The sequence below is a fragment of the Phyllopteryx taeniolatus genome, chromosome 21 (assembly GCF_024500385.1).
Source record: "Phyllopteryx taeniolatus isolate TA_2022b chromosome 21, UOR_Ptae_1.2, whole genome shotgun sequence".
NCBI classification, from domain to species: domain Eukaryota; kingdom Metazoa; phylum Chordata; class Actinopteri; order Syngnathiformes; family Syngnathidae; genus Phyllopteryx; species Phyllopteryx taeniolatus.
In genome coordinates, this window is record NC_084522.1 from 8,999,733 (window position 1) to 9,012,971 (window position 13,239).

A 13,239-nucleotide genomic window follows, 5' to 3' on the forward strand; every position below is an offset into this window, starting at 1 on the left:
AGAGAGGGACATCTGAGTTGAAAATGAACACAAAGACAAGGTTGTGAAACCTGTATCCACCAACTAATGGAGAAACACACAACCATATTTCCTTACGTAATGGACAGGAGCTTTTATTTACGCAAATGCAGATGGGGAAACCCTATAATGGAATATTACATAATGTTACCGGTATATGGCTATATATGTCAAGTGGAAGTGGACTAAATAAAATAAAAAGGAATATTGTGGGGGAATGTGGGGAAATATCAAGACCTGTTGCTCTCTGGAACATAAACATTGACACACGCATTGTGGAGCGACCGCAAATTAGAAAATACTGGAATGTTGTTAAAAATAATTTCTCCACAGGATGCAAGATTATCTTTAATATTGCACAGGGAACTCAATTCCTACATGCCGCTGTTTTGATTAGCAAATGGAATCAGCAGGTAGCTCTTTAATGTCAATGTGTCAACAATAGTGTCTTGAACTGATGTAATTACATTTACCCATTATTTTGCTGGAGAAGAAAAAGAGTGTCGATTTGGGGAGAGGGATTTATTTGTTCAAGTGGAGGAGACAACTGTGGACTATTAGAGAAGGGGCCTCTATTTGAGGATATACGGTAATTCTGATCCGAGAGTTAGCAAGATATTAATGGAGCAAGCTTTGTAGTTCAACACAAATTTTAGAGAGAATGGCACTTACTTTGGAAGAGAAGGCAGCGCTCTCTCCCCCTCTAGAGGACAAAGGCATAACAACAACATGAGTTTGCTACAGTACAAAAAATAAATATATATTTTTAAAAATATTACATATATATGACTTTTCTACATGTAGTGGACACTTCTACCTGTGTAATATTTAGTACAGTGGTAACATGACTTACAAGTGCCCCAAATTACGGGGTTTTTCAAGTTTTGTTGTGAGCCAAAATTTCAGTTGCGAGCGAGCTCAGGATATGCTGCAACTCAAGTAAAGTGAAAAAAAGGAGAGCAGATTCATTTTTAGCCATTTATTGAAGGAGGCAAAAAAAACAAATACAAAATGAAAACACTCACAAGGAGCATGGAGCAGACACACTGAAATAACCGCAGGGTACATGGCTAACCAGAGCTGGAGTCAGAGCTCTTTACGTCACTCACTAAGCCACGCCCCTAAAGGCACACGTCGGTACACAAATACGACTCCTTGTGTGTGTGTGTGTGTGTGTGTGTGTATGGGCGCACATGTCTTGGTTTAGACTTAACTCATTCACTGACATTGACGGCTTTTGAAGTCAAAGATCCAACTGGGACGGCTGGCAGCGAATTAATTCATAAAACAATTCCTTTACATGTTCTTTTATGATGTAATGTTTTTATATTTTACAATACAGAGCTATTTTTATTTAGTAAAACATGAAACAGATGGGCGGCACGGTGGGCGACTGGTTAGAGTGTCTGCGTCCCATTTCTGAGGACCAGGGTTCAATCCCCGGCCCCGCCTGTGTTGAGTTTGCATGTTGCCTGCGTGGGTTTTCTCCGGGCACTCCGGTTTCCTCCCACATCCCAAAAACATGCATGGTAGGTTAATTGAAGACTCTAAATTGCCCACAGGTGTGAATGTGAGTCCGGATGGTTGTTTGTTTGTATGTGCCCTGTGATTGGCTGGCAACCAGTTCAGGGTGTACCCCGCCTCCTGCCCGAAGATAGCTGGGATAGCCTCCAGCACTCCCGCGACCCTTGTGAGTATAAGCGGCTCAGAAAATGGATGAATGGATGTAAAAGAGGAAAAAAATTGGAATAGATTAATGGTATTTCTATTACTTTCAATGGGAAAAAAATAATTGACATATGAGGAAATTGAGTTACAAGCTTGGGCACAGAACAAATTAAACTCATAGGTCAAGGTATTACGGTATTTAATTTGGGAAATCCTACAGGTGTTTGTCAGATGAATACATTTTTTTTTTATAAATGCCTCTCAGGCTTAGGACAGATATCCATCCATAAATCCAAATTGAGCATATCATCTTTATAAAGTCAAGCTATCTACTCATACAGCTCTTGTATTGATCTCATTAGATTATGCAAGTCTATATAATAGTTTCCATTGATTAAATCACACCCTAATATCACCCCAAATTCTAATTCTGAGCAACTGAATATAAAGAAGCACAACACATGAAACTACCTTTCTGAACTCTGACGATGAAAGAGCGCGTTTCCATGGAGATGAGCCGACAGTAGCCGTCGATCAGGTCGGCCAAATTCTCCGCCATGGTCAGGGAGGCTGTCGTGACGGTGAGAGGCTGGCGCGTGCGCGTGCACACACACACACACACACACACACACACATACACAAACCACAAACACAAAGTGTTGTTATCTCCTAAGATATGCAACTGATGCACAGCATCACCCACAAGCTGCTGCTAATGTCACATTATTACATGTCTATGAATAAATCCGATACTAAAAATAAAACAATCTCACACAGTGTGAGTATCAGTGGAAAGCTATTCACTAACAAGGTACAAGCTGTGAACCACGGGGTAGGAATACAGCTGACGGTAACTCAAGCTCATTCCAGTGTACCTCAGCGGCTCCCGCGACGTTGACTTGAAGCATTCCTTTCCTGTCCTTCTCCTCCACAGCAGAGTACTGGATGGACTGCACTTGGGTGAAGTTAGCCAGATGGGTAGGCTGTCGGGAGGAAAAGAGACATCTCATACCATATTTCCTCAAACAGTGGCCCCTACTTAAATAGTCTGCGGCCGCGTCTTCCACTTGAACAAATAGACATCTCCCTTTTAAAAAAAATTGGATAGGCGTAATTATCTCGCTTCATTGGCACAACTGCAGTTGACTGTTGAGTCCATCTGAACTATGACGCTAACCAAAACAGCAGCACCCACCAAGGCATGTAAAGAACTCACCATGTTATAAACGAGTTCCCTGCGCAGTATTAAAAATGATTCTGTTATGTGGAGACAGCGTTCCAAGAGACAGATGTTCGCTCCACAATGTTCTGTCCACCCATGTTTATGTTCCAGGGAGCATTGCAACTTTTCTCCCAGTCTTCCGCTGTCCTTTTCGCCATAATAGTCCTTTTCGCCATAATAGTCCTTTATCATTTTGCTTTAAACTCTAGTTTCAATTGATTTCTTCTTTCTTTCTTCATTTTTTTTTCAAACAAAGGTTCCTATCTAATAAAATTCATCCCCCAATTGGAGTTGAGTAAAAACGGACCCAGGCACAAATTGCAGAAATATGGCATGTAAACTGTCCTGTAAAAGTCCTGATGATCTTGTAAAGGGCAACACAGTCGACTAGTGCTTAACACATTTGACTAGTAGGAAGCACAAGTATGCCTCACAGTTCTGAAGTTTCTAGCTGGGTTTTCTCTGGATACTCCAGCTTCCTCCCACAATCCACAAATACGCATATTAGATCAATTGAAGACTAAAATTCCCATAGGTGTGAATCTGAGTCTTATTGGCTGTTTGCCTTATTTCGATAAACTATGTGATTGGTCAGCGACCAGTTCAGGGTTTACATCGTCTTTATGGCGGCCTACAAAAAAAAAAAAAAAAAAATGGAAAAATGCAGACTTTTACTCACCGCTGAGCCCTTGTCCGTCAGGTAGCTAATACCTTCCTCAGGCCCTATTGCCAACTCCACCTGGATCACCCAGCTTGACTGCGGGGAGGGAGAAAACAATGAACCCCCACAACTTGCAGCTCAGAATTTGTGAATTCATCTATTTGGGTATTTTTATTTTTTTTCCTGAGAACCTATCCTCCCATTGTTTGCTGAAAAACTTTCCTATGTACCTTTTTGTACTTCGGCCAAAGCCATATCAAATATAAAAATATTTTCCTGGCGGAACTCCTTGAAATGAGGTGAGGAGCTTCATTTAGTCAGGCGATAGTTTGTTTAATAGAAAAAAAATCGTTTTGCCGTAAACTTGTACCACCTTTAGGAAATTTCTCTTTTGTGTGGCCTTCAATTACACGTGGATTGTCTCTATTCATGGAAGGGCTCAGTCCCTCCCCCCCTGCAAATAGCAGGTTTTTACTCTAAAACAACAGGAACATGCCATAGTCTATCACTAACAAACGTTAATGCTTAAGTCATAATTACTGTAAATATTCATATGAAAAACACCTCTTGACCATAAATAAACAATACATTGAAAAATAGTAAACTACTGTAATTCACTGAGCACCCTTCATAACCTCAAAATGTCATAATTAATGTAAATATTAGTATGAAAAACACTCCAAGGCCATTGGTACAAAACTGTCAAATGTAAAACGTAAATGCAAGTAATTACGGCAGTAACTGAGCGTGTCTTCTTGTGCCGCGTGACCATGGATTCTTATGCCGCAGTTCATAACCTCAAAATGTTGTTTGTTGGGACAGTCCTAAACCAAGGACGCCCTATATCCAGTGCAACGCATGAGACTCAACCCCACCACAAGGGGTCAACCTTACACAAGGAACCCGAGTCCTACTCACCCCTAGGGCGCATTTGAAGCACTCCTTGTCATAGCGGTGGATGGGTGCCAGTATCTCGAGGAATTTAAGGATGCACTGCTCATCATTGAAGTTGGCAACCTGCTTGAATGTCTGCTGGATCAACTTACGGAGCGTCTTGGCCTGAAGGAGGATGAGAAACAATGAAGTGCATCCAACTGCGTTAGCATCACACGCTATAAACTGGTTACCTCAAAAATGGACAGATGGGCAGTGATCGACAGAAAATCCATCCAGGAACATTATTGTGCCATTTCTACTTCATCACTTCAGGAAAAAAAAACACATACACCCCATGCCTTATAGGCAACATATTATTCTATCAAACTATGACTTGCGTACAATACATAAAGATTTGATTCATAACCTTTCTGATCCAGATATTTTTGACACACATAGAGTACATGTTATTAGCATAAAAGCATAATTGCCTAGGTCACGTGTCACAGCATCAATAAAAAAAATACCAATTGTTTGAAAAATTTAGTTTTTACTTTATGTCTCTGTAGATTATCATGGTAAATCGCAAAGGTTGAATTGAGGCAACTGGAATCTTCTTGTTTAATTTGCTGTGTTAATTCTTGTTGGCCAAAAACATTCGTAAAAAGGCCCACCACAATTTAAAGTGGATTTTAAAAAAAAACATGCAGATTTATTGTAGACTGCTACAGCGCCTTAAATAATTGATGCTACAGGGCTAATTTTATCTTTACAGTTTGTTACACAAGACATGGTTGCGGACGTAGGGTCAATTTAACCATTAACCTTACACGTGAAACATAACTGCACTTAAATTAAACCGCAGTACACAGATACCAATAATCAGGATAAATTTCTGATTCCAAAACTAGTTATCAATACATTTGTTGTCTGTAATTATATGAGGTGATAATCATAATGGCCCTCTGAGGGAAACCATAACTACAATGTGTCCCTCAACAGTTTGACACCCCTGAGTCTCCACCCTTCTTGAGAGGAAGAACCTTAAGCAGCATTATCACGACCTCTATCACCGTGCTGACTGAGCCCCATGATAACACTGCTTCTGAGAGGGACATGAAGATGAATATATAGGTATATCGTCACCACACTCACACGGGAAGTGTCTCCTTTTTCGAGCAGCGTACACTAGGGCCCTCTGGAGGCACACACAAGTATTCATTGTCATTAAAACTGTCTCTATAATGCCACAAAAGTTTTTTTGTTGTAGTTTTTACTAAACCTGCTGGCTAACCTGTCAGCGTGAATGGAGTCTTTAGAAGGCTTTGACCAACCCTGACATCAGTCACCCTTTACTACCGTAGCCATCTGTTTTCTTAGGTCTATGCACGCGTGTGTGCATGTGTGCATGTGTGTGAGTGTGTGTGTGTGTGTGTGAATCAAGTGGAGTCTATTGAGAGAGAATAATCCCATTAAATGACTCCCATTCCCTTTCACCCTTCTAAAGATGGCCACGCAACTGACAGCTGTGACACACATGTCGTATCTACACGTGTGTGTATTAGTTGAACATTTGAGTTTGACGGGCAATTTTTGGAAAAATGTCTCAAAAGTCGAACAAAAGCTGGTTTTCAGACCATTGCGTGAGACGTGAGTAAATCTTATGGGAGTTTATAAAAGATTAATTGTTTTGCTTTTTACTTGGCATTTTTAAAGTGTGAAAAAAAAATCATAGAACCAGATATTGAACTGGTTGCTATTAACAAACTCATGTTGTGTTTGTTTCTTTGGTACACCAACAATACCATCCATCCATCCATTTTCTGAGCCGCTTCTCCTCACTAGGGTCGCGGGCGTGCTGGAGCCTATCCCAGCTGTCATCGGGCAGGAGGCGGGGTACACCCTGAACTGGTTGCCAGCCAATCGCAGACCAACAATACCTTTAACGTTAATTTTTTTTTAGATATATACAGTATGTTTTGTTACTACTGGAAAAGTTATACTTCAACGTTAAGGACTTTGACATTATCATCTTTCATTCCCCAATAGTGTAATACATAAAATGAAGATAAAACACACTGTATGTTTATGTTAAATTTGCCCCTTATGTCACTGTCAATATAATTAATATTCCATGTAAATCCAAACACAATATGGAAAGTATATAATAAAAAGAAAATAAAGCAATCTAAACAGGTCAATTTGGTCCACAACATAAAAGGAGGGTTACATTAAAATATTAATGGCACCCACAAATAACCAACAAGTCATTCATCATCAACAAAAAAATGACAAAATCGGTTTGTGTAAGCCCCACGTAAGAAAGACCACTTTTCAAATAACGTCTACATGTCAGCATTGTCTAAGAGAGATACAGTTTATAATGCACTTGTCATGTATATAACAGATGCGTGTTATTCGGGTTCAGCCAAAACAATTCAAATACTGTGAAACTACGAGACCCACCCACACATCTGCATTCAACTCTAATCAGACAATTTATGGATGTTTGACTGCACGTGTGGGGGCCTCAAGGAAGGGAAGCGGGCTTTATGTTGCCATGTTTGTGAAGAGGAGGTAAAGAATTGGGCAGTTGATGGGAAGGGCAGGGAGTTGGGGGGTTCAGCTGGGCTTGATAGGGAGACGGTAAAAGGAGGCGTACACTCCCCCCCCCCCCCCCCCTTCCCTCCTCATTGTTGGAAAGAGAAAGTGGGTTTAACCGTGACCCCGTGGGTTGCGCACGAGCGGTGGCGCTCCCCTCTGCAGAGCATCTGTCTCCCCGCCGCCTGGCGACATCAGGACCTTTTGGGGTCACTTGGCCTTTCTTCAACACACCCTCCCCATAAAAGTGTGCCGTAAATGTATCACTTACACTGCTTATTATAGCCTCAATCCAGCCAAATTCCAAATGTAAAAAAATGAATCTAAAGTAACATTTATTAGATTAAAGGTTGCAATGAAAGCAGTGAACAAACACGGAACATGATATTGATTATAAATGGGTGTCCGGATTTCTTTTTTTTGTTTGTTTGTTTTTTTTTACATGCAGGTCAATAAAAACAAGCTGCAAGACCACGAATGGGCACCTTTACCTGAGTTTGGACACCCCCGCTGCGAATATTAAATTTCATTAACCAGGCCACTTAAAGTAGTAGCCTATAAATCGGCATGCTTTTAATTTGTTGACGGAGAAATAGGAACAAAACTAATACAAGTGGAGTAAAGCATGCCCTACCAAAAATAGAAAAAGAACACAATTATAGTCCCCCTAAAAATGTTAAGTGTTGCGTAAATACATCACAAACTATGATCCCAAACACTTTAATATCACTAATCTTACATTACCCTTCAAAATAAATAACAAAATTTTTTTTTTTTTAATGCACCCGAAGTGCATTTGAACATTCCGTTAACAACCCTGGCTAAAGTTAGCTCCTCGACAAGGTCTCTCAAGTCTAGGTTTATCACTTGAACAATGTTTCTTGACATCAATACGCTACTACTTTCTTATTAGACATGGCTTTGGCGCCATCTTGGGGAGTTTCAGAAAGAGCACAAAAACTGCGAAAACTGTTTTTTAGTAAATAGCCGCAAATAGGTTCCACAGGGAAAAAAATGGGAATAGGTGAATTCATAATTAGTGAACCGCCACTGTGAGGAGCATTCATTTCATGGTTTCTTCTCACCTTAACTGAATCCAGCAGGTCTTTGGGGAAAAAACGCCTCAAACCAACATCCTTCCTGTACAGAGAGGATAAGACAACAGAAAAGAGGGGTTGACTGCTTAGAATACTGTAAATACTTGCAGGAATGTTAAATGTCGCTATCTGATCTGAGCTCAGTTGCATAAGTAAAAGTGGGAAGTGGACAGTGGGAAGCAGAAAGTGATGAAGCTGACTCGTTCACTAAACAGTTTAAAGTCGTACAGTACTAATTGGGATTTTTATATATTTTTTGTCTTTTGTCACAGTGAAAATTTGTGTTAACAATAGAATGTGAAATAGGGCGGCACGGTGGCCCGACTGGTTAGAGCGTCAGCCTCACAGTTCTGAGGACCTGGGTTCAATCCCCAGCCCCGCCTGTGTGGAGTTTGTATGTTCTCCCCGTGCCTGTGTGGGTTTTCTCCGGGCACTCTGTTTTCCTCCCACATCCCAAAAACATGCATTAATCTGAGACTCTAAATTGCCCATAGGTGTGAATGTGAGTGCGAATGGTTGTTTGTTTGTATGTGCCCTGCGATTGGCTGGCAACCAGTTCAGGGGGTACCCCACCTCCTGGGATAGGCTCCAGCACGCCCGCGACCCTAGTGAGGAGAAGCGGCTCAGAAAATGGATGGATGGATGTGAAATAGAACTTAGTATATATAATATAGGAGAGACTAGTAGCTCAGTACAATATGGGCAGCACAATTAATTATATATCAACTTTAAACAAGTCAAATTTGCATGTAAATAGCATGTAGCGGTTTGCATAATGGATAATGACTATTATGAAAATGAGAGAAGCTTACCAACAAAAACGGAATATCTTTATTGTCCCTTATGTGTCTCTTATGCATCAAAAGGTGAGTAGTTTTACTTTATGTTTTATCATGTCATTACACAGTGGTTAACTTCATATACTTTTATGATTATTGAGGAACAGAACTCTGTCGTAAATAGCATCTAGCTGTTAGTATAACGGATAATGACTAGCATGAAAATGACCATAGAATCTTGCCAACAAATGGTACATTTTACTGAGGTTTCAAAGAGTAAGTTTAGTCTTTTCTTTACTTTTATTTAATCTTACATACAGTGACATTTTACTTGCATTAGTGGGGAATGCTAAAATGTTACTTAAAACATTGCTTGTACAATTAGTAAACATTTTATGTGGGTGACAGTTTGAGCCTAAATACAAATAAGGTTGGGATTTTTTTTTTCATGGGATCAACTTGGATTTCAACCAGCATCACAGAAGGATTGCGTTTGACTTAAGATGTTCCACTGCATGATCAGATACTTGTTGTGGCTTTATCTTTAAAAAATCAAAAATCAAAAATAATCTTTTGCTTTGAGAATTTTTGATAAACTAGAGAATGTTCAAATGGGCCAACTGTCAGAGGCCTGCATTACTTCCCCCTAAAGATCTGCTTGGTGAAAAGCTGACATCTTTTCAGGGACGAGGGACAGACGGAGACAAAATAACAAAGATTGCAAAGAATTGATTGCAAAGAAGACAAAAAATGAGACGAGCAGGAAGCAGGATACATAACAACTGGACATTCTTTCTCGGTTCATTGGCGAGCTCATTAGGCTGTGAGACTAGACAGAATAGACTACAGCGGAATCGGGTAGCTCATTAGAATCGGAGCCAAGCAGTCTCGTTAAGGCACCCAGTTTGTTAGCGTTCGCGGTCTAACAGCCAATAGATTGCCACATGCAGCATGAAGTAGCTTTGCCATCATGAGTAATTGCCATATTGAATGTGAATAAACATGAAATGTACGGCTCTAGACCTGGCTGAGTTGCAAAACATGGTAACAAGAGAAAGAAGCTGATGGAGGATCGCTGTTGGCCTCAAAATGAGAATCCTTAAGTACTTACTCTAGTAGCTCATAGTTAGACTTCTTGTCCAGGGCATTTCCTCTCATCTCTTTAAAGAACCTCCTTGAAATCAGAGCAGAGCACATCCGTGTTAACATTAAATCATCCTCTCAAAACAGCAGGCTCCAGATCCGTTAGTGGTCCCGAGGGAAATAAATTACACCTGCACATTCTGGTGGAATCCAATACAACACCTGCATCCAACTATACGAACACAGTCGTTTAAATCAAGTGATTAATATAGTGATGGTTGTAGCCAATGCACTGCTTCATACAGGGGTTTGTATTTGTTGCGTTTTGGATACAAACCCAAAATCAACATTTGGAGATTCTTTTCAATACATGGCAAAAATAATTATTTTTATTTTATATTTTTTTCAGCCAATACAACAAGAATACACGCTCGGCTTTGTGTTTTAGATTCAAATGTTTTTCTCAGGTAAAAATACAACAAAAATTTACATTTGGTGATAGTTACCTGCTTTTGTAGGACAGCAACAAATTATGACGGTTATTATTTTTCACAACAATCATCTAGAAAAGCAGGTACAGTAGCTCCAAATTTTGAACAGTTTTCAGTTTTTATCCAGAATATATCTTTGTCCAAAACACAAAAATATTTCATTTTTCTTGTGTTTTGGGTTTTTAAAAAGATGCAATAACAATTTATTTTCTTATAAAAAAAAAAACATTTAGATATGTGCTTTATACGATAGCAACAAATTACTATATAGGTATACCACTTTATAATTTAAGATATTAAATTATTAAATTACATTACTTAATTAAATAAATAAATTAAATTAAACTTTTATATCTTAGAATCATAAGATTAATTTTAACCTGTGGAGAAAAACAAATCAGAAACAAAGGCACATCTTTTTTCATCGTGCATGTATTGTTATTATTATCATTATATGAATAATTAATAGTTAATCACCAGTTCAGTACTCGGCGTGCGTCTCACCTGATCTCCAGGCAGCCCAGTTTAAGGGCAACATCTTGCTCTACTTGATCCCCGATCTGTGCCATGTAGTCATTTTTCACCTGGGTGCCAAATGACACACGTAAGCAACAAACGCATATGTTTATTTAAAGACACTGACATATTTATATTGCCGAGCAACAAATGGCACTCTGAGAAACACAAACAGTCCTACTGACCTACATGACTTCCAGGCAAACACACAGTCTGCGAGCAGCACCATATGTCTCATGTTGAAAGATGAAATGTTTATGCGCGTGTGTACCTGGTGGTAGAAGTAATTGAGTGTAGGTTTGTCTTCTGTAAAGTGCTGAACGAAGCCTTTTGGAAGGTATCGGATCCTCAGTTCGTACCTGCAGAGAGGAAATGTCATTGTTTAGAGAAGGGGTGGGCATCCTACAGACCGTGGGCCTTTTGAGCATTTGATCTGGCCCGTCATGCAATTCTAAAAGCAAATCAGAAGGTATGAAACAGTGAGAAAAAGGGTTACATCATCACACAAGCAGAAAAGAGTTGTTGACTTAGTCAGACAAAGGTGACATCTGCTTCCTTCACTCGTTATAAGTCCACTGTGCAAAAGGTCCTAAACGTACAATGGCATTAGCGTCGACCGCCACAATAAAAGTGATCCACGAGCCTTTCAATTCATCGCACAACAGACGAGGCCCGCTGGATTTTTCATGAGGCGTCTCCAGTAAATCACTCCTGCTGCTTTTCCATTCGCTACGGGCACACTGCTAAAGGAAGCTAGCTGTGGCTTTGTCAGACTGTAACGTAAGATCATGACTTATTTTGAAGAGTTTTTCTTTCAGGGCAGCATGGTGAAGAAGTGGTTAGCATGTCCGCCTCATAGTCCCAAGATTCAGGACAAGTGTGTTTATAAATGGGATTTTTTTTGTTTATCGTAAGGTAGGGCTATTCTGTTTCCTTTACTGTGATATCTTGTAAAACAGCTCCACTTCCTACCAATTATCCTTTCCATCTCCCTCTACTTGGTTTAAAATATAAATGACATGACATCCTTTCCTCATCCACAAAGAGAGGCGGCAGATGAATCTTTAAACTGCATTGTGTAAAAGGATCTTCTTAACTTCGCATTAACTAAAATCTCAACCTCAAAACTCACTCACCTCCACTCCTCGTTGGGGCGCGCCTGTTCGTATTTCTCGCGGACATGCGACACGCCCATGTCGGGGTGAAGCCAGTGCACTTGGTCTCTGGGTTGGCCGCTGCTGCTGAGACGCAGGCCGAAGCACCACGTCCAGCGCACCTTGTGGATGTCCAGTATCTTCTGGATGATTCCCTGTGGACAAAAAATAATAATAATATAATAATATACTTAAAATAGCTGGATTAAACTAATAGCATTGAGTCTACAGTACAGCGGGCTCACATAGTGCATCACTTTATGCATGCCTGTGTCTGACTTCAACAAATTTAAGATGACGCTCACACCCAAACAAGCTGCCAGACATCACATGACACACATTAATGCTCAAAGGAGCATGTGTGTTGCCATGTAAAAACTGGGTATGGATGGGGGTGGTTTGACCCACATATAGAGGGAGACCGCTAACTATTTGAGTGGTGTAGTTTGTAGTTCAGGGGTCCTCAGTTTAAAATGGTCCGGACATTTTGAGATTACGAACCACACACGGTTTAAGAATAGGTAGTCAAATGCCACCAGGAGGTCCTGCCATACTTGCTATTTTTATTCAATTGATTTGTATTGAATTTTAAAATAAAATATAAATATATAATTAACATAATATTGAAATTTATGTCACACATTTGGTGTCTGTTCGGCACACATGGGACCCCAGGTACTAGAAATAGGACCTTGTACCATCTGGTTAAGGCAAAGGAAACGCCACAATTATCCAGCAGAGCTGTGACGAATGGGGCAAGCCTTGGGGGTTAGGGTTCCGATCATTAACTCGCAGATAGCTGGAATCTTACCCGGATATCGGTAGCATCCCCGTATCGGATGTTAGATGACCAGCTGCTTAGTTCCGTGTTGGTTTCGAATTGGTGGAAGACCTTCAGGACCCTGTCCACGGATCCGGCAGCGGTACGGTCCGACCCTCCGGCACTGAGCCGCGACTTGGCGCCACCGTCCAGCAGGGCGTGATTGAGGTTGGCGTCCATGTAGGGCGTCGCCATGGTCTTCCCTGCTGACACCGCTGCCGCTAGGTGTCTGTCATATTCTGGAAAAAAAAAC

At 40.5% G+C, this 13,239-nt stretch overlaps 1 protein-coding gene across 19 annotated transcripts in view; it reads right to left on the reverse strand.

Moving 5' to 3' along the window:
- Nucleotides 1-13,239, reverse strand: part of ptk2aa (protein tyrosine kinase 2aa) — a 48,349-nt gene that overhangs the window by 17,218 nt on the left and 17,892 nt on the right. For all 19 annotated transcript variants that reach the window (XR_009786245.1, XR_009786244.1, XM_061761190.1 and 16 more), the window contains 11 exons: nt 12,978-13,225; nt 12,149-12,321; nt 11,284-11,371; nt 11,001-11,080; nt 10,034-10,096; nt 8,132-8,186; nt 4,488-4,628; nt 3,588-3,665; nt 2,562-2,669; nt 2,158-2,275; nt 691-721 (listed from right to left, as the gene is read on the reverse strand). Coding sequence is in view for 17 of the 19 variants with exons in the window: in XM_061761189.1 (XP_061617173.1) it covers nt 691-721; nt 2,158-2,275; nt 2,562-2,669; nt 3,588-3,665; nt 4,488-4,628; nt 8,132-8,186; nt 10,034-10,096; nt 11,001-11,080; nt 11,284-11,371; nt 12,149-12,321; nt 12,978-13,225 (1,183 nt within the window). In the remaining 2 variants the exon portion in view is untranslated. The remainder of the gene's footprint in view (nt 1-690; nt 722-2,157; nt 2,276-2,561; nt 2,670-3,587; nt 3,666-4,487; nt 4,629-8,131; nt 8,187-10,033; nt 10,097-11,000; nt 11,081-11,283; nt 11,372-12,148; nt 12,322-12,977; nt 13,226-13,239) is intronic.